Genomic DNA, 20,099 nt, shown 5'->3' on the forward strand with positions numbered 1-20,099 from the left:
CACTAGATATTAAATTGGTCAAAAATGACAGTAAGGACTTTTACATTTTTACAGAAAAATTCTGTTTCTGTTATTTTGAACTTTCTGTTAATCAAAGAACATTGATCATAATAATAAGAAATGTTTCTTGACCACCAAATAAGCACTATTATTATTATAATTTCTGAAGGATCATGTGACGCTGAAGACTGAAGTAATGGCTGCTGTAAATTAAATTTTGTTCTGAAATTCTGAAATTTTAAATTAAATAAATGCAGCCTTGGTGATCATAAGAAACTTCAGTCAAAAATATGAAAAAAAATTACCAACCCCAAACTTTTGAATGTTAGTTTATATACATGCTCTTGTGTAGCTATGTCAAAAGTACTGGTATATCCATGCCAATTTTGTTTTTTACTATATACATACACATTCTGCAAACTTACGAAAAGAACTGTACTCTCAAAATTAACATAACAGATTCACATAACCATTTTATCGTGCGCTAAATGTCTGTCTCTAACTCATCTATCATGCTTTAACTTTAACTTTGGCTTTATTAATGCTGCCAGCTATTAGGAGATATGCGGGGCAAGGTTAGTCTGTCTGGCTTTCTGTCTGTCTCTCTGCATTAAAGTTAAACTTAAATTTAAAGTGTTTAATTCAAACGTAAAATGATCATTCGGATTTCATTTTACATTTTTCTAAGCAGAAGAAACCAGCTCGGCGGCGGTATGACACCTATGGGATGTACTCGGACGATGATGCAAATAGCGACGCCTCCAGCGCATGTTCGGAGCGTTCGTACAGCTCCCGGAATGGCAGCATTCCGACGTATATGCGGCAGACTGAGGACGTGGCCGAAGTGCTCAATCGATGTGCCTCTGCCAACTGGTCTGAGAGAAAAGAGGGGCTGATGGGATTGCAGGCATTGCTGAAAAACCAGCGAACTCTCAGGTGAGACATTCTCATGTTTCTCATATTCCAGCTTTGCTAAATTGGCTGATTTTTGTTTCATATGTAAATAAACTCCCTCATGTTCAATGCAAGTTTGTGTTTAATTTGTTCTTTCTGTCTGTTTCAGCCGTGTTGAGCTGAAGAGGTTATGTGAAATTTTCACCAGGATGTTTGCAGACCCACACAGCAAGGTACCTTCGCATGCCGCTTTCAAACACAGACACACACACTTCTACGGACATAAACCAGCATGAACTCTTGCATCACACAAAACTGCTTGACTGTATCGGATTCTGCCTCACCCACAGCCCATATTCTCGCCACAGACTCACAGATCCACACTCTCGGGCATGTGCAGTGTACACTAACTCTCGGGTTGAGGACCGTGGCTAATCGCATGGTTTGGTTTGAGTGGATTTCTGATTTCAGAAAAAATTAAAAGCTCGTCTTTTTTCAACCACTGCAACGCTGGCCCAAACTTCCTCCGTAGCTTTCCTCTCTTTCATGCTTGCACTCACGCATATACATACTGGGACTGTCACAATTCCAAAAAAAAATAAATAATAAAAAATAAATAAATAAATAAATTTCATGCAAATCGTTGGACATTAGGAAAGACCTGAGAAATGAGAGTTCAATATAGCATTATTTCAATATAAGCATTGCCATTTGAGTTGGCATCAGGTGTCTTTTTTTATATACATGTTAATTATTTCGTCTTTAAAAAAAAAAAAAAAAAAAAAAAAATCAGCATCAGGAAACTTTGACAGCCCAGTCCCACACGCACACAGACTAACCCGCGTTTGAGGTGTCTCTCTCTCTTCTCGCTTATAACGTTTTCCTGGAACCTCCTTCTGGCATTCTCTATCTTGTCGGGTAGGTCGTAGCTCCGCCCCATATATCTGATTGGTGGGCTCATGGCCCGCCCCTCTTTCTGATTTGCAGCGAGACTCCAGAGGCTTCGGCACGGCAGAATCCGGTATCAGTTCTGCCTCTTTTAAGGTACAAAAGTCATTCTCAAACTCCTGTCCAACATGATTATATTCTACAACCACCAGATCTGTTCTTCAAGGGTCTGGAAAACCCTGGATTTTATTTATTTATTTATTTATTTTTTTGGGATGTAAAACTATGGATATATAAATGACAAAATATGCTTATGCTTATTTATTTTACCCTTTTCCCCCTGATTATATTGGTGTTTTATGGTGTTGTTTTAATAGAGTGCATTATTTACAGGGTTCGTACGGTCATGAAAAACCTGGAAAAGTCATGGAATTTTAAAACCGCGATTTCCAGGCCTGGAAAAGTTTTGGAAAAATAAATAAACCAGAAAGTTTTGGAAAAGTCATGGAAATTTGTTTTAAAATATTTATGTAATAGAATACGTTTAACTGATAATATTGGTTAAACAAATTTTGAAACTTCATAAACGTGCTTAGTTTATTCGATCCACCCGACTGCCGCATATAGCCAATCACACGCGTTTCTGTCGAGCACGATGGCCAATCAGAAGCGTTCAGATTAGTCATCGCTGAAATGAAGTTTCGTTCAGTGCGTGTGCTCTGTCGGAATTCTGACAAACTCGCAAATTTTCCCATAATAAACAACAACAGTGCAGATGGATGTAAGAGATTCATGTCGCAGTGTCATCAGCTTCCGTGATTTTTACAGGAGTGTTTGTGAGGGCGCTTAACTCGCGTTAATCAGTCCCGATCTCTGCTCCCTCTGTATACAGTTTATTCCAGTTAATATCATTTATTCATCATGCTGGTAAGATCAAATGAAGTCTTCATTTTCTAATGCCTAAAAAGCATTAAAATAATTCATAACTGGTTCTAAGATTGTTTTATCTTTGTAGCCAGAATATGACGTTCAGTTTCCCCAAACACAAAAACATTTTATGCATCTATTAATCGACATTAATAATTATTACAATAATTAATTGAAAAAGCATTAATTGACAAAAATGACACTGTAAAGAGTTCCTGTTAATTTTATAATTTGAGTAACATTACACAGTGCAAATAAACATTTATGCTATTTCAGGTGCAGCTTCTGTTCTGGGATTTTAATAGGGATGTTCTCTTGTTGATGACTGATGGTTTTCAATGAGATTAGTGGTAAATGGGACTAGGAGGCACAGCTGTTTTTAAATCATCTTAGATATGCTGTGATTTGACATTTGAACATTCATTTTTATGCTTATTTTACATATATACAGACGTTTCATGGAAAATTCGATCATAAATATTTGCCTAAAAGTCATGGAAAAGAAATTTTTTGGTAGAAATGTGTATGAACCCTGTATATTTCTTTTAAATTTCTAGTGTTTTTCCAAAATAATTTCCATAGCACGGTACAATAACATTATTATTTTCTAATTTTAAAGGTACACTATGTAACTTTTGCCCCTCTAGTGGTTAAAAAACAAAACTGCATGCATTTTGCGGAAGAACTTTTTTTTTGGTTGCGCTTTGGCTCTGCGTGACTGTGCGGATAAATATGGTTATCCTTCTGCTCATAAGACATTCACTACTAGGCTTAACAGATATAACCGGTTTAGATGGAAAGGATCTCAAGCTGACTAGCTGAAGACATTACTGTAGCTTTACCCATTAATAGACATATGTCCTTGAAAATAAATACAGGTCTAAAACACTTATAATAGGCTTACCGTAGTGAATCAGGGTAAGACAAAAACATGTTTTGGAAAAAGATTGATGACGTATTGACGTATTATTTAAATTTTGTGAATTTTAAACAACAACAAAAAAAAGTTACATAGTGTACCTTTCATTTAAATTTAATTTAATTTACTTGTTCATTTTTTTATGTTGTTCCAAAAATGGTCCCACAAATGGTAAATATTTATCTTTTTATATGTTTTTACGGAAATTCACCAGTGTGTTTGTTTCTTTTCATGCCTTTCCCTGTGGTGGAACTGTAGAGAGTAAGTTTGGTTAACTTTTGTGTACATTTTTCCCCCCTTCATTTTATTTGACTGCTTGTTTGTTTTTGTGCCGTGTCTCTATCCAGAAACTGAGATGCTGCTCTAATAAATAGCTGGAAAGCATTTATTCAGTTTTTGGCTGTGTGTTTGGGACTGAGCACTAACAGGACAATCTACTTTACTAATATACTAATCAGTAACAAAAGAGGATGATGAAATGTGATGTCTAACAGATGACACAGATGTTGTTGATCCTGCTATTAATCTGTGGCTTTGCTGTTAACTAATCAAGTACATCTAAAAAGTGTAACCATCAATATCCCAATAATCAGTAATCTGAATATTTGATGTTTCAAAATATTGGTTTTAATTTAACAATTAGCATGAAGTTTCTTTAATTTTTTGTTGTATTAATGTTTTTAAAGAGACAAATCTGGATTTTTTTCCCAAGCAGGTAAATAACTAAGTAGTGCCTTTTATCATCTAAATAAACTGCTGGTTAAATCATAGTGTGCCATTTGAAATCATTTGATTCTTTCTCATATAAATTGAAACAAAAGTTTGAATATCAGATCACAGAGAATTCTCATATATTCCAAATGTATAAATGTTAACTTTTAGTTTCCCCATATTTATGTATTTTATATTTCCCCATATCACTATTAGTAATTATACAGAGACCATTAGAGCTTCACAATTAATCATATCAAAGATCACAATGTTGATTCAAACAGCCACACATCCTAATTCCTAACTGATGATTTGTCTATTAAAACTTTGACAAGTACAATAACAGCGAAAATTCAAATCCGATTGTCAAAAATGGAGTAAATCACCTTTTGAAAGTAACTTGACGCTTCAAATAAAGATTGTCAATTACATCGTTACACCAGTAGGTGGCAATATTTGTCACTGAATCATTCATTCAGATTTAAAATGAATAAATAAATGAAATATTAATTAGACTGCAGCAATTAACATTTTGTCAGATCCTCTAGTAAATTACGTTATTTTGTTTAGTTGTCTGTTCCGAATCATGGGAGAATCGTGATTTTGATTTTAAACAAAAAAATTGTGATTCTCAATTTATCCAGAATTACACAGCTCTAAAGACCGTCGTAATGAAATATAATTTGAGCCTTTTCCATTGCCTTTATACAAAAAGTGGTTTGTTTGTTTTTTTTAAAGCCGTGTTTTCACTGAAATTACCTAGGACAATTTGTTCCTGGAATTTTTTTACCCTTAGACCTGTTGCTGTCTGCATTTCCATCGCCGTCTAAAGTACGTGAAGATTAGGCAAATTATAGTCCAGTGACGTAGGACTGCGCACGACTTTCCAGTTCCTGGTGGATTTCGTCCTCCGCATATAAGCTTAATTAAAGCCTGAACCTCATCGTCAGTCCATCGGTTGTATTTTTTAAACTGCGTTGTTGATTCAAATAGCAAATAACTCTTATTACACGCACCGCAACAGACTTTTAAAATGGTGGTTGAAATAAAATGCTGCGTGAACTTAACCAATCAGCATGTTCAGTGCCCAAGTCCCACCCCCGAAAGTTCCTGAACTTTGAAAAAGTACTACCTCGTGAGCAGGGACTTTCTGACGGGGGAAATTTTTACCCTAAACTTCATTTAGACCCTGGTTCCTGCAGTCAAAACACATCGAGTACCACCCCGAAGACCCTAGTTCCTGCGGTGAAAACGTGGCTTTAGTTACTTTACGCTCTGATGCTATCCATTTGGAGATGTTTTTTTAATTGTATATCTTGCTTACAGTTTCAGATGAAGGTGGAAGATGACATTGGCACTGCTTATACATTTTCCTACTTGGAGATAAAAATCATTGCAACATTAATATTTGCCATAACTATCTCTAACAAATAAACAACGAATGTCCTCTGACTGAACAAGATGAATGCATGAATCAACTCTGATTCCTTTTGTAACATGTTCATGCGTTTTTGTTCATTTATTGTATACTTCTGATGTCTGTTTTGCTGATGCTGTTTGTACAGGTGTTCAGCATGTTTCTGGAGACACTTGTGGACTTCATTGCGGTTCATAAGGAGGATCTGCAGGACTGGCTCTTTGTGCTGCTCACACAACTGCTGAAGAAAATGGGAGCGGACCTGCTCGGCTCAGTACAAGCCAAAGTACAGAAAGCCCTAGACGTCACAAGGTGTGTTACATGGAAAGCTGCTATTTCGATGGTCCACTTTAGACATTCTACTAACTATTAGTAACTTTGCAACAACATGTCAACTAGCAGTCATTAGAGTATTAGTAGACTGTATGCTTAATATCTGCTAACACTTTATTTTGATGCTCCCAGACATTCTACTAACTATAAATAACTTTGCAACTACATGTCAACTTATTCTACTAACTCTAATCTAACAGTCTAATGACTGGTTGAATGTCTAAAGTGGACTATTGAAATAAAGTGTAACCCTGAAAGCTATTATTTCTGCAATGCTCTGATATCAAGGGTATCGGCATTCAAGAATAATTAAGTTTTTTTCTCTTGTATCCTTCTTCAGAGAATCTTTCCCGAATGATCTGCAGTTCACTATCCTAATGAGATTCACAGTTGACCAAACACAAACACCAAACTTAAAGGTAAGTGCTTTTTTTTTTTTTAAGTGACATTGTATCTTCTCACTGTGTGGATGAGCGGCTAAGACTGACAGTGTGCAACATGCTGGTGTCAGAGAATGTAAAAGTAACACTGATCGTGGCTGTCAGGTCTTGCTTTGGAGTTTCAACAGGATGTCATGTGCTGGCTCAATGTACTCAGGTTGTTATTACCCCTCCATAAAAGCTCATGCAAACCACAAGGACATTGTTTTGCATAAGAATCTCCAACCTCTACCTCAGTGTTTCCTGCACCGCAGCTGAATATGAAGAGCCACTGTTTTAGTTGTTGTATTGCTATTGTATTGTCGAATTTATAAACCAATCACCCAATTAACATGTTCTTATTTTGAAAGATTTTTTTTTTTTTTTTTTTACAATGCTAAAACTGCACAATTGATAGGGTCCCAAAGTTATTTTAATAGTATTTATTAATATCTTGTATTAGCTTTTATCTATTCGTTTGTCATTTTTTAATAGTTTTTTTTTTTTATATTTCTATATAGATTTATTTTTATTTCAGTTTTAATTTTAGTAGTTTTACTAAAGCTTATTTATTTCAGTTTGTTGCCAAGGCAAAATTTCTAGTTTTTGGTTTTGGTTTTTCATCTTATTTCAGCATTATTTTAATTCCCAAAAACAATTTTTTATAGTTTTAATTTACAAAACCAACAGGGAGCGTTACATGACAATCTATTGATAAATGTGAAAAAAAAATCTTTAAAAATTGCATATCTGTGTTTCAGAGTTTAATTAATTTTATTTAAATTTAAAAAAAAATATATGTGGGGAAAAAAATGGGTTACATTTTATTTTAAGGTGTCCGTGTTACAGTGTAATTATACTTTTACGTACTGAGTAATATTAATTAACTACATGTATGTACTTTAGGGTTAGGATGAGGGTTGGGTTTAGGGTTAATTGCATGTAATTATTCATAATTTATAGTTAATACTACACTCTAAAAATGCTGGGTTAAAAACAACCCAAGTTGGGTTGAAAATGGACAAACACAGCGATTCGGTTGTTTTAAACCAGCGGTTGGGTTAAATGTTTGCCTAACCTGCTGGGTAGTTTAATTTAACTCAACTGCTGTTTAAAAATTACTATATTGCTTGCTTAAAATGAACCCAAAATATGTTGGAAATTAACATTAACGTTTAATAAATGATAAACAATAAACATTTATTAAATTGCTTATTAATAAATGTTCATCTTTTGATTATTATTGTTGCCTCTAGTAATTATGTGTCTGATTTTTAATTTCCAACCTATTTTGAGTTCATTTTAAGCCAGCCATATAGTAATTTTTAAACAATAGTTGAGTTAAATAAAACTGCCCAGCATGTTGGTCAAACATTTAACCCAACCACTGGGTTAAAACAACCCATTCGCTGGGTTTGTCCATTTTCAACCCAACTTGGGTTGTTTTTAACCCAGCAGTGTACAATAACTACATGTAGCAAGGACACTGTAAAATAAAGTGTTACCAAAAATTGTATTGTTATTAATTAGCAACTTTTGAATCAACATCTCCGGATGCAACAATAAAATCCTGTAGGATACACTGCCTTACACCAATCCCATAACCACATTTGCCCAACACCCCTCTAACAAAACCATCTCCCTTTCATCTACCTCATATTCGGCATCTTTTTTCAGCAGTATTACTTAATAGCGCCCCCTGTCCCCTTTATCTGCGTGTCTGTCTGGGGCTCCCTTCATTGATTTGCTCTCCCTCTCTCTCTCTGAAGCCGGGGAAAAGGCGCTGTTGCTGGTACGGGGGCGGGGCTATAGAATTGCTTCCCCTCAGAAAGCGACGGCATGCTTGCACACTGCAGGAAAATATCCAAGTGTGGAACCAAGCAGTACAGGTCAGTGAGACACAGGGGAAGCAATTCTGTAACGCGCAGCTCCCATAACCTAAACCCCTCAGCTAAGCTCGACTTATATCCCGCCAAATCCAGTTTCAAAAGTAACCGACAGTGAGAGAAGTTACTCACGGAATCTTCATACACAGAATTCCGTGCATAATTCACAACTTCACCAGCACAACTTGATAAGGAATGTTTCTCGAGCAGCAAATCAGCATATTAGAATGATTTCTGAAGGATCATGTGACACTGAAGACTGGAGTAATGATGCTGAAAATTCAGCTTTGATCACAGGAATAAATTAGATTTAAATTCAAATAGAAAACAGCTATTTTAAATTGTAATAATATTTCACAATTTTACTGTATTTTTGATTAAATAAATGCGGAAGAGAAGACATTTTCAAAAACATTTTAAATATCTCACCGACCACAAACATTTGAAAGATAGTGTAGAAAAAGTGGGGAGAAAAGGCTTTTTTTGTGGCCTAGTTATTGCCTTTATCAGTCAGTCTTGACAGAAGCAGGTTGATGTTTGAGAGAGGGGGACGTCAGTGAACGAGAGCAGGGCGCAACACAAATACACAAGCTTTTTGCCTTTGAAACGCTGTACCCAATCACACCCGTCTCACTCCAACTTCCCCCTGCTGTCTTGCTTCATTTCATGGATTTAAGAATAGCTGTGAATATGTGAGTTTGTGTGCTTGTCTGAAACTGATGGACTGCTGCCTTGATGTGTGGAAACATTTGATTCAGATTGATCTTTATGTGAAGAAGATTAATTGAAGGAGGGTTTGTGATTGAAATCAAATGTATTTGAGTGAATGTTACTGTTTTCTTGGATGACATAATATGCCTTAAATGATTTTGTTGCAGAGTTGTAATATAAAAATAATGTTTCAGGTGAAGGTGGCCATTTTGAAGTACATAGAAACACTGACACTACAAATGGAGCCGCAGGATTTTGTCAACTCAAGTGAAACCAGACTGGCAGTGTCGCGTATCATTACGTGGACCACCGAACCCAAGAGCTCTGACGTCAGAAAGGTACAAGACAATGTGTGCTTATTACATTAACGATATTTCAAATGTTTCTGCATTTTCAGCTTTACAGTAGTTTGTTTTTAGATCTCCACTGGTGGAGTTGATTGGTTTGAAGGTGTAATTATGTGCTTTGATTACAGGCAGCGCAGTCTGTGTTGATCTCGCTGTTCCAGCTGAACACACCAGAGTTCACAATGCTGCTTGCTGCACTACCTAAAACCTTTCAGGATGGAGCCACCAAACTGTTGCAGAACCACCTACGGAACACAGGCAACACAGCCCAGGTGATTTACCTTAACTCTTTAAAGGATTCGTTCACTTCACAATTAAATTTCCCGATAATTTACTCACCCCCATGTTATCCAAGATGTTTGTCTGTCTTTCTTCATTCGAAAAGAAATTTAAGGTTTTTGAGGAAAACATTCCAGGATTTTTCTCCTTATAGTGGACTTCACTGGGGTTCAACGGGTTGAAGGTCCAAATTACAGTTTCAGTGCAGCTTCAAAGAGCTCTACATGATCCCAGACAAGGAATAAGGGTCTTATCTAGAGAAACCATCAGTCATTTTCAAAAAAAATTTAATTTATATACTTTTTAACCACAAATGCTCGTCTTGCACCCAGTGTTTACAAAGCGAACGTGCAAAGACTAAGTCAAACGGTCTTTACAAAAAAAGGTAAAACAATGATGTCGGACGATTTTGAAGTTGGAGGAGAAAATGAGATGCACTTTCACCTTCCACCTACATCACACGTGACCTTTGCAACATAATAGAGTGCCCCAGGGATGACGCGTTTTTGTAGGCAAAATCCGGAAGCGAGTTAGCATTTTAGGACTTCCGGTTCCAACGTTGTAAATTCTGCGGGTTTTTTGAAGGGGTTTTTGCTAAATCGCCTGAAATAAGGTCTGTGGTTAACAAAGCTTCTAAATATTTTCACGTTTTGATCTATGACATAAAACACACCAGGTATAACCCACTTGTGATTTTTTTTTAAACTTTTACTGTGTCTTAAAATCGGCGGTTGCTAACAAATTGCTAAAAGGGACGACTTCCTTTGGCGGGGACTTTAGACGTCATCATTAAAAAGGACATTTGGACAGCATTTCTCATGAAAAAGTGGATAAGTATTCATAACAGCACAGATCATAATCAGCGAGCATGTTTTTAAATGAAGTTGTTTTTTAAATACAGTTTGAGGAAGCTTGGTGGTGACGTTGATCCGCGACCATGGTGTGCTGTAGTCCGTTTATAGCCTACTGTTAGCCTTTTATATCTTGACGACTTTATTTAGGCTTCAAAATGTATAAATGTTGTGTTAACTTGTAAAGATTATCTTGACAGACAAAACGTGTAAGTGTCATAACCCTTTGTTAAACACAGAGCTTATTTTCTGCGATTTTCCAAAAGTCTATGGGAAAAATGCATAGGCTTTCGATCGAGGGAACCCGTGCGCCGCTAACTTCCGGGTTGGCCTACAAAAACGCGTCATCCCTGGGGCACTCTATATGTGGTGCATCGCATGCAAGATGAGCATTTTTGGTTAAAAAGTATATTATTTTTTTTGAAAATGACATCGTTTCTCTAGATAAGACTCTTATTCCTCGTCTGGGATCATGTAGAGCTCTTTGAAGCTGCACTGAAACTGTAATTTGGACCTTCAACCCGTTGGTCCCTGTTGAAGTCCAATATATGGAGAAAAATCCTGGAATGTTTTCCTCACTTTCTTTTCAACTGAAGAAAGAAAGACAAACATCTTGGATGACATGGGGGTGAGTTAATTATCAGGAAATTTTAATTCAGAATTGGACAAATCCTTTAAGAATCACTTAAACCACTGTTCTGTCAGCACTAAGATGTAATTTCTTTTCCTTGCAGGCTACAATGGGAAGCCCACTCACCCGACACACCCCAAGATCACCAGCTAGTTGGTCGAGCCCTTTAACATCCCCTACCAACACATCACAAAACACACCTTCACCAAGGTACATCATAAACTACAAACATTGACATAGATTCACTCCATAAATGCTGTAATTTTGGTTATGTAGTTGTTTGTTCATCATTTCTACGTAACTAAACATCTTATGTCATTTATGTGTGTGTCATTTTACAGTGCATTTGATTACGATACCGAGAACATGAACTCTGAGGAGATCTACAGCTCCCTGAGAGGAGTCAGTCAGGCCATCCAGAACTTCAGTGTCCGCAGCCAAGAGGACATGACAGAGCCACCACGGAAAAGAGACGGAGATGGTGGAGAAGAGGTAAGAAAGGCAAGTCAAGAAAGAGATGATGTTGTCAGCCAATGGTGAGCAGGTGAAAGAGCACCTGTTATGCTTTTTTAACATGTTCACCATTCTTTAGTGTGTAATGTTGCTGGTTGAGCATGAAAAAGCTCTGCAAAGATACAAAGTCCCTCCAGCAGGAGTTATTCTCTATATCAGTGTCACTGTTTCTGAACTCCCTGAAAAGCCTCCATTGTAGTCTTGAGTTTTCTTCCGGGAATGAACAAAAAAATCAAGCTAAATAGAAATCTTATTCTCAATCTCATTATATAAAACCGTTTGACTTTTCTCTGTTGTGATTGGCCAGTTAGAATCAAGCCGTGTAATAAGATTATAAAATACACAGAAATCTAAAAGAATATCCTTTGATGTGTGAATGTGTCTCTTTACAGGGTTGTGAGCAAACCACAGACTCTGGTCGGACAGCACTGGATAACAAGACATCTCTGCTAAATACTATGCCGCTCCTCTCCTCGAGTCCCCGCCCAACAAAGGAATACCAGCCAGTCAGCTACTCTGACTCCTCCTTCAGCTCCTCCCCTTTTAATAAAAGCCTGAAAGATGCAGACCAGGATGGCGAGTGCCTCACTGATGGTAATTCACTTCCGTAACCGTTTGGTAAAGTGTATGCATGTAAACACATGTGTGGGACTGACTTCCTTTCTGCTGATGGTGTTACAGACAGTGGTGTGGACCAGTCTGAGGTGGTTGCTGAGCTCCTAAAGGAGCTCTCGAATCACAGCGAGCGTGTGGAAGAGAGGAAAGCTGCGCTGTGTGAGCTAATGCGGCTGATCAGAGAAACGCAACTACATGTTTGGGACGAGCACTTCAAAACCATCCTCCTGCTGCTGCTGGAAACACTTGGGGATGGAGAGGTGATTGCAAACATACACTCACTGCTGTAAACACACTAATGTGAGTAATGAGGACGACTAAACTTACTTGCTGATCTTTACTTTTCTCTCCCAGCATGTCATTCGGGCATTAGCACTGCGAGTGTTGAAGGAAATCCTTAACAGGCAGCCGTGGCGCTTTAAAAACTACGCAGAACTCACTATTATGAAGACCCTGGAAGCACATAAGGACCCACACAAAGAGGTTAGGCGTCCCTGAAGAGAACATTCTGTCATCCTTTACTCTCACTCATGTCGTCTCAAACACATGAGACTTTTGTTCATCTTCAGAACGCAAATGAAGATATTTTTAATGAAGTTTGAGAGATTTCTGTCCCTCTGTTGAAGGTCTGTTCACCCAAAACTCTGGTTTAAAATGTTCTTAAAATAAATCCAAATGAATCAAGCGTATGAATACAAGTCTTCTGAGAAGACGTGATTGCTTTATATGATGCACAGATTTAATTTAGGCTTTTATTCACATACAGTAGAGTCAAATTTCATCACTTTTTGCCATCTTTACCCTTTATTCAAATATTATTGACACGTGAGCGTTGTATTTTTTTCAATGATGATGTTAAGTCTTGTGTTGCCACTTGCAGCAGTTATTATTATATTGTTATAACATGTTATTAACTGCTTAAATGCATAATCTTTTGCTTAATTATTATGCAAGTTGATTTTCTGATCATATTTTTCCCAAGCACATTTTACCAATTCCAAACCAATCAATCTTAATACCTACTATTAATTTTGTATTTAGTCATGAAGTTTAGTCAAGAATTAAGTGTGAAACCATCAGAAACCCTTTAGTCTTGAGCGCCACCATTTTCCAGAACTTCAACCTACCTGGATTCTCCAGGAGTGCGAGGTGTCAGGATCTCAGAGACTTAGGTTAAAGGTTTGCATTATAGTAAAATACAAGACAGATTTTTATATAGGCTTTATAGACAGACAGATTGAGAGTGACTCTTGAAGGACCAGCACAACATCCTCTTGTACCACTGTTTGAAGAATTTATCTTCCGGAATCTAGCTTTAAGGTGTTTATTTTTAGTTCATCTCTTATCCTGAAAAGTCCACCTTGCAAAGATAATGATCTCCAAAACTTACTGCCAAAAAATAGAAGTGTGCATCAGTAGTTAAGTAATGATAAATAAATAAATAATAAATAAAAAGGTTAGCCTAATTGCAACTTTTTATCTCACAAGTCAATATTTTTCTTACAATTGCGAGTTTACATAATTGTGATATAAGCTCGCAATTGTGAGGGGAAAAAAGTCAGAATTGCGAGTTTATATCACGCTATTCTTACCTTTTTCTCGCAATTATTACTTTTTTCTGGCATTTGACAGTTTATATCTTGCGATTCTTCTTTTCTTAGATATAAACTTGCAATTGAGAGAAAAAGTTATCACGCAATTCTGACTTTATATCTTGCAATTGCGAATATCAAATCACAATTATGTAAACTCGCAATTGCAAGAAAAAAAAAGTCAGAATAGCGAGATAAAAAGTAAATGTAAGTTGCAATTAGCTTTTTTTTTTTTAACGGAAACATTCTTCCATAGTCATAATGTATGATTAAGAGCTCATATTAAAAAACTTATAGTTAAGTCATGGCAATAAACCTTTTAAAGACTTAGAGAGCAATATATTACTTTAAGGCGTAATCCCAGTCTTTTATTCCCATTGTTGTAAAATTGAAAATGTCCTGGAAAATTCCTGGAAAATGATCGCTGAAAAATAGTGGGAACCCTGTTGTGCTTGGAGTCAATAGTTTTATTTGTGATAATGCAATGAAACATGCCAGATTGTACGGACATCATTTTGGTCTAGGCTGTGATACAAAGAAATTATGAACGCATGCAAAAACAAGAGAGAGCCAAAGAAAGCCATTAATAACTGATTATGTTTAGTCAGTGTATGCTTTTTTTCTGTGAGCTTTTTGTTTTTCTTTGCTTTTATTTTTCATAGTAAATAAGACCTGTAGCTGTAGTTTGCCTTTTTTTGCCAAATAATTTCATCAGATAGTGATTTTTTTTTTTTTCCTTCCTCATATTTAAAATGTTTTCCTCATATTTTGATTGTTCAATCTAACTTGTATGGTCATTAAAAACAAATATCCTCTCCGGACATCACTTTTGGCCACTACTGTATGAACAATGATCAGCGAACGTACATAAAGTACTCAAATATGGTAAATGGAAGCTCAAGAACCAAAGAGGTTCATTCTCATGTGTCAAACAAGTACATTTGAGCATCTGTTTATGTTCTCTGATCAGTGTTTATAAGCCTAAATTATCATGTAAATGATCTTGCCTCTTTAGAAGACATGGATTAAAAATAATTTTATGAACGTTTTGAAGCATCAGAGTTTTGAGTGAATAGACTTTCAATGGAGGGACAGAAATCTCTCAGATTTGACTAAAAATACCTTAATTTGTTTTCCGAAGAGTCTTTTGAGTTTGAAACGACATGAAGGTAGGTAAATGAGGATAGATTCATTTTTGGGTCAAATATACCTTTAAACATGCACATGATCACAATCCACACAGACGTGAAGCACGAAAAACTGACAACCTAAACCGAAGCACAAAATGTCCTGTTCTCTCTGTATCAGGTGGTACGGGCTGCAGAAGAGGCGGCATCTATGTTGGCGACCTCAATAAGTCCCGATCAGTGCATCAAGGTGCTGTGCCCCATCATCCAGTCGGCAGACTACCCCATCAACCTGGCTGCCATCAAGATGCTCACCAAAGTCATCGACCGGCTGCCCAAAGAGGGTCTCGTTCAGATGCTCCCTGAGATTGTCCCTGGGCTCATTCAGGTAAATACTGTATTTCATATACTACCGTTCGAAAGAAGAAATTGATACTTTTATTCATCAAGAATGCATTAAATTGATCAAAAGTGACAAAGACATTTGCAAATAAATGCTGTTCTTTTGAAAGAATCCGACAAAAAAAAAATCCTGCATGAAGCTACATAGGTTTGTAACAAATTTGAATAATCTTCAATGGCTGCCGGCGAACGTCTACTTTGCCCCGCCCTCAACCATTGTAGTTATAGCCGAGGCCTGGAAGAGTTTGGTTTGTGTTGTCGACGTGTTTTCTGTGCTGCGAATGCAAATCAACTTTGCTGCACTTCCGAAGGATGAAACTCACGCTGATACGGTAAAACTGGCGCCACTGTTACTGTTCGTTTCACTGCGTATCAAGTGCTGAGGAAGCCTCCGGAGCTGAAATATGGTATGAGCATTTGTTTTCAGCCACGCACTGTAACGCTGATCGACCAATCACAACAGACTGGGCCATCTGACCAATCAGAGCAGAGTAGGCTCTCAGAAAGGAGGGGTTTAGAGAGATCAAATCCTTTACTGAACCGTTTCAGACACTAAGAGAAAAGAGCTGATGCTGCAATGTATATTATGATAAGTGTTTTTGTTCTTTGATGCATGTAAACCTATTGTAGGAGAACCTTAAAAGCATAAAAGGGGCACTTTAATTTGATTATAATTTTCTCTCCTTTGCAGGGTTATGATAACTCTGAGAGCAGTGTACGAAAAGCGTGTGTATTTTGCCTTGTGGCCATCTATGCCGTCATCGGAGAGGATCTGAAACCTCACCTCAGCCAGCTGTCCGGCAGCAAGGTGAGCCCTTTCTTCTTGCAAAATGTCTGTTTTGTTTTCCTCCTTATTCCTCAACTTACACATTCTCTCTCTCTTCACAGCTGAAACTGTTGAATTTGTACATAAAGCGAGCGCAGAGCGGCTCCAGCGGTGACCAGTCTTCAGATGTGGGAGGGCAGGGCCTGTAGCCTACCGTCACTCTTCAGAACTACAGCACTCTCTTAGTGCAGGGGACCCTAGCTGGCTTTTTAACTCACATGCATACACAAACAAACACCTACACCCGCTTGCCTACAGATACACAAAGCCGCATGCACCTACACCGCTGGACACCCTCCTCCGGCCCCACGTCACCTTCCAGTGGGAGTGCCCTCGGATTGAAACTCTTCTTCCCAGCTAGGATCACCACCGCTCCGTGTTCACGTCTGAGAGACCGGATGGTGGTCTTCTGTAGTTTTGTCACCTTGTCAATGAGAAGATCGTGTGTACGTGTGTGTGTGTGTGTGTCAGAGGCAAAACATCGGGGGAGGGCGGAAACCAGGCAGAGAGAGTTGTGGGTGTCATTTTGTGCAACATGGAGATCATTTCTTTTTATCAAAGAGCTTTTGAGAAACTCAGATTTTTAAGATGAAGTTCAAAACTTCTTGGTCTGAGCGACGTGTCATTAACGTTCCTAATTGCTCACTATTGATTATTAATGGTCATATCAGTTCATAACAGTGAGCAGTTTGTCCAGCTTGCTCTATTATAAGGCATACTTTGCTTGGCTATATGCATGTCATGAATTAAACTGAACCTTTTTATCTGGTCGCATACATGGCTTACCGGGCCACGCGTCAGCCGCCCCACACACCCGAGATTCTCGTCACGGCGAGGCCACACCGCATAGGCAATATGTATCTATATATACCTTAACAAAGGAATATTCAAGAATATCTTGTGATGTCCTGAGGGCGTGTGGATTCTTTTAAGTAGCATAGTGTCATTCTTCTCTGATGGGAAATTTGTAGAAATGCATTTACGCATCTAAATCCCGCAACTGTCTCGTCACTTCTTTCCTGTAGTGTCGGTCTTTCTCCCCCGTGAGGAAGTTCTCTTTCTTCCCGCTGCATTTCTAGTACTGTGCTAACGATGAAATTAAAATAAAGAAAATGTACAGTAATGAACTAATTGTCTCACTTTTACTTTTTTTCTCTCTCTCTCTCTCTCTCTCTCTCTCTCTGTCCCTTGAAACTAAATACAACAAATGTATAAAGGTAAAATGCATTTTTAATACCTTAATTTCTTTTCAACTGAAGATCTTGGATGACATGAGGGTGAGTAAATTATCTGGAAATTTTAATACTGAAATGACCTAATCCTTTAAAAGAAGATATTTTGAATAACGTTTCCACTTTTTGTACATAATGAAACTCAGTGGGATCCGAACAACATTTGACATCATTGACTTTCTTTGTATGGACAAAAAAAATAAATATTGAGACATTTTTCAAAATATCTTCTTTTTATGCTACTTGGTTAATATGGGCTGTTTAAAGAAAATTAAGTTTTTATTTATTTATTTTTTTCATAAAGGTTGGTAAGAATTTCTTTTTATGTTTTTGGAAGAAGTCTCTTCTGCTCACCCAGGCTGCATTTATTTGATCAAAATACAGTAAAAACAATACAATTGTAAAATATTATTACAATTTAAAAGAACAGTTTTCTATTTGAATACATTTTCTGGGTTAAATTTCAAATAATATATAATTTATTATATAAAGTTATATAACATTTTATATAAGTTTATATAATAATAATATATAGCGTTTTATAAAGTCAATTTCTGAAGTAAGAAACGGTAACCGTTCCGCAAAATGTAAACAAAACAATTATTCAAGAAACGGCAAAAATATTATACTAATAAATTATATAGATTTATTAATGTTTAAAAGATAATTGACAGCCTGCCCTGACCTGACATGACACAGTTCAACATTTCTGATAAAATGTACCCTCATTATATAGTTGTAGACCAGTGTGTTTTATTATGTTCACTTATTACTCAACAGCTACAGTAAAAGTATGATAATGAACTGTTTGAAACCAACACACAAAACCACTGCTAGAGCAAACACATTTTTGAAACACAACTTTTGACTCAAAGCATTAGTTACTGTAACAATTTGCAATATGTGAAAATGCTTTTAGCACATGCTTAAAATAACTTATTGTTCTAGTTGTCTGAAACGAGCAATAAAAGTGTAGTAAGGTCAACAGCAATGAAAAATGGCATGTAATCCTTTGAACCTTTGATGGTTTTATTTGGCCATTATTTTAATTATGTACTTATTTTTTCCAAATATGACTGGGTGTCACACTATTCTGTTATTTCCTGTTTCTCTCGCTAAAAATAAACTTGCTACTTAATTGCCATCATAGAATTATCTATAAGTTTCCAAGATTGTTTGCTTTGCATTAGATATTTAATTCTCAAGGACACTAATGCCCTCAGTGAACAAAATAAATCAAGTGTTTCCCAGCGGTTTCACAATGCTGCTAATACATAAACACTCAAGTTGCTTTGTTCGTAAGATGATGGTCTGTTTAAGAGAACCTAATCATGTTCAAAGGCCTGTGTGACTTCCTGTCCAGTCCACCGGCACAACAACATCAGCCTAAAAACACCCTGAATGTGTCCTTGAGTGGCCATCCCTGTTTCAGAATGGAATTTCACAGCAAAAGAGCCCAGGGGCCGGTTGCATAAACTGCTAATATTAGTCTTACAACCTAGTCAAATTTGTTTATTTAAGACCCTTCATAACTTTAAGTCAGTTACATAAAAAAAAGTACAGTGGTCTATTTTGATACCAAAAAGTAGGACTCATTACCCCTAACTAACTGTAAGTTGGTCATACTAGTTCTTAAAGGTGCAGTAAGTGATTTCTGAGAAATGCTGATGATATTTGAAGTCATCAAAATAAACAGTCCCCAACCCAAAAAAAATCACACCCCCATCTTTATAGCTCCGCCTCCAAATCCATGAACAGTCCATTGGTGTGTTTGACATCGGCTGCGGCTGGATGTAACCAATCAGCGAGAGTAGCCGCGTGCAGGCGGGGAGGAGCTGAAAACGGAGATGTGAATTTGAACACTTTCTGCTTCCTGTAGTGACGCTCGTGCTGCGTTTGCAGACTTTATCACAGCTGAAGTTAAATAAATGCAATATTTGACTAATACACTAATGTTTCAGAGACATTTTCATTCAATACCTTATGTAAAAACATAAAACATCAACATAAGCATATGTTATTTAAATACCAATGTAGAGGGGTCTACGTTTATCAGTTTTATTTTGATAAACATGACACAAAATAACATCACGACTACATGAAAAGAGCTTTAACTGTTATAAAAATACAGCATTAGTGGAACTGAAGGCGTGACAGTAAACAGGAGACACACGTGATCGTTGTCATGTGGTGAATCATGAACCAGCTGTGTCGTCATCAGAGCTTGTGCAGCTCCTCTTGAGAAACTGATGGCTGATCTCGAATTGCTCTCGCTGTACTTTGAAGCCATAGGTCATTGTAAGTGTATTACTGCCCTCCACAGGACAAAGTTTGAACTAATTGTTATATACTTGCACTAGCATATTGTATATGAGAATTTAGTTCAAACTTTGACCTGTGGAGGGCAGTAATACACTTAGCAGTGCCTACACTGCCGGACTTCTAATAGAGAAGAAGAAGAGAGCTAGTTCAAGATGAGCATTTATGGTTAAATGTATACAATTTTAATTTTTTTTAGAAAATGAGTGATGGTTTCTCTAGATAAGACTCTTATTCCTCATCTGGCATCTCGTAGAAAG

General features: G+C 37.0%; 1 protein-coding gene across 50 annotated transcripts in view; it reads left to right on the forward strand.

Annotated features, from left to right (window-relative positions):
* clasp2 (cytoplasmic linker associated protein 2) overlaps positions 1-17,415 on the forward strand; it is a 64,744-nt gene extending 47,329 nt beyond the window's left edge. For 14 of the 50 annotated variants that reach the window (XM_048201653.1, XM_048201663.1, XM_048201662.1 and 11 more), the window contains 17 exons: positions 552-575; positions 689-936; positions 1,064-1,127; positions 1,882-1,938; positions 3,887-3,889; positions 5,905-6,068; positions 6,430-6,508; positions 9,300-9,443; positions 9,581-9,724; positions 11,317-11,423; positions 11,555-11,714; positions 12,119-12,320; positions 12,408-12,601; positions 12,696-12,824; positions 15,242-15,448; positions 16,154-16,270; positions 16,351-17,415. In XM_048201653.1, the coding sequence (XP_048057610.1) occupies positions 552-575; positions 689-936; positions 1,064-1,127; positions 1,882-1,938; positions 3,887-3,889; positions 5,905-6,068; positions 6,430-6,508; positions 9,300-9,443; positions 9,581-9,724; positions 11,317-11,423; positions 11,555-11,714; positions 12,119-12,320; positions 12,408-12,601; positions 12,696-12,824; positions 15,242-15,448; positions 16,154-16,270; positions 16,351-16,437 (2,130 nt within the window). In that variant the 3' untranslated portion in view covers positions 16,438-17,415. The remainder of the gene's footprint in view (positions 1-551; positions 576-688; positions 937-1,063; positions 1,128-1,881; positions 1,939-3,886; positions 3,890-5,904; positions 6,069-6,429; positions 6,509-9,299; positions 9,444-9,580; positions 9,725-11,316; positions 11,424-11,554; positions 11,715-12,118; positions 12,321-12,407; positions 12,602-12,695; positions 12,825-15,241; positions 15,449-16,153; positions 16,271-16,350) is intronic. The other 36 variants (XM_048201678.1, XM_048201670.1, XM_048201681.1 and 33 more) reach the window with 12 other exon arrangements.
* The last annotated feature ends 2,684 nt before the right edge of the window (positions 17,416-20,099 follow it).

This window comes from Megalobrama amblycephala, linkage group LG9 (assembly GCF_018812025.1).
Source record: "Megalobrama amblycephala isolate DHTTF-2021 linkage group LG9, ASM1881202v1, whole genome shotgun sequence".
Classification (NCBI taxonomy): domain Eukaryota; kingdom Metazoa; phylum Chordata; class Actinopteri; order Cypriniformes; family Xenocyprididae; genus Megalobrama; species Megalobrama amblycephala.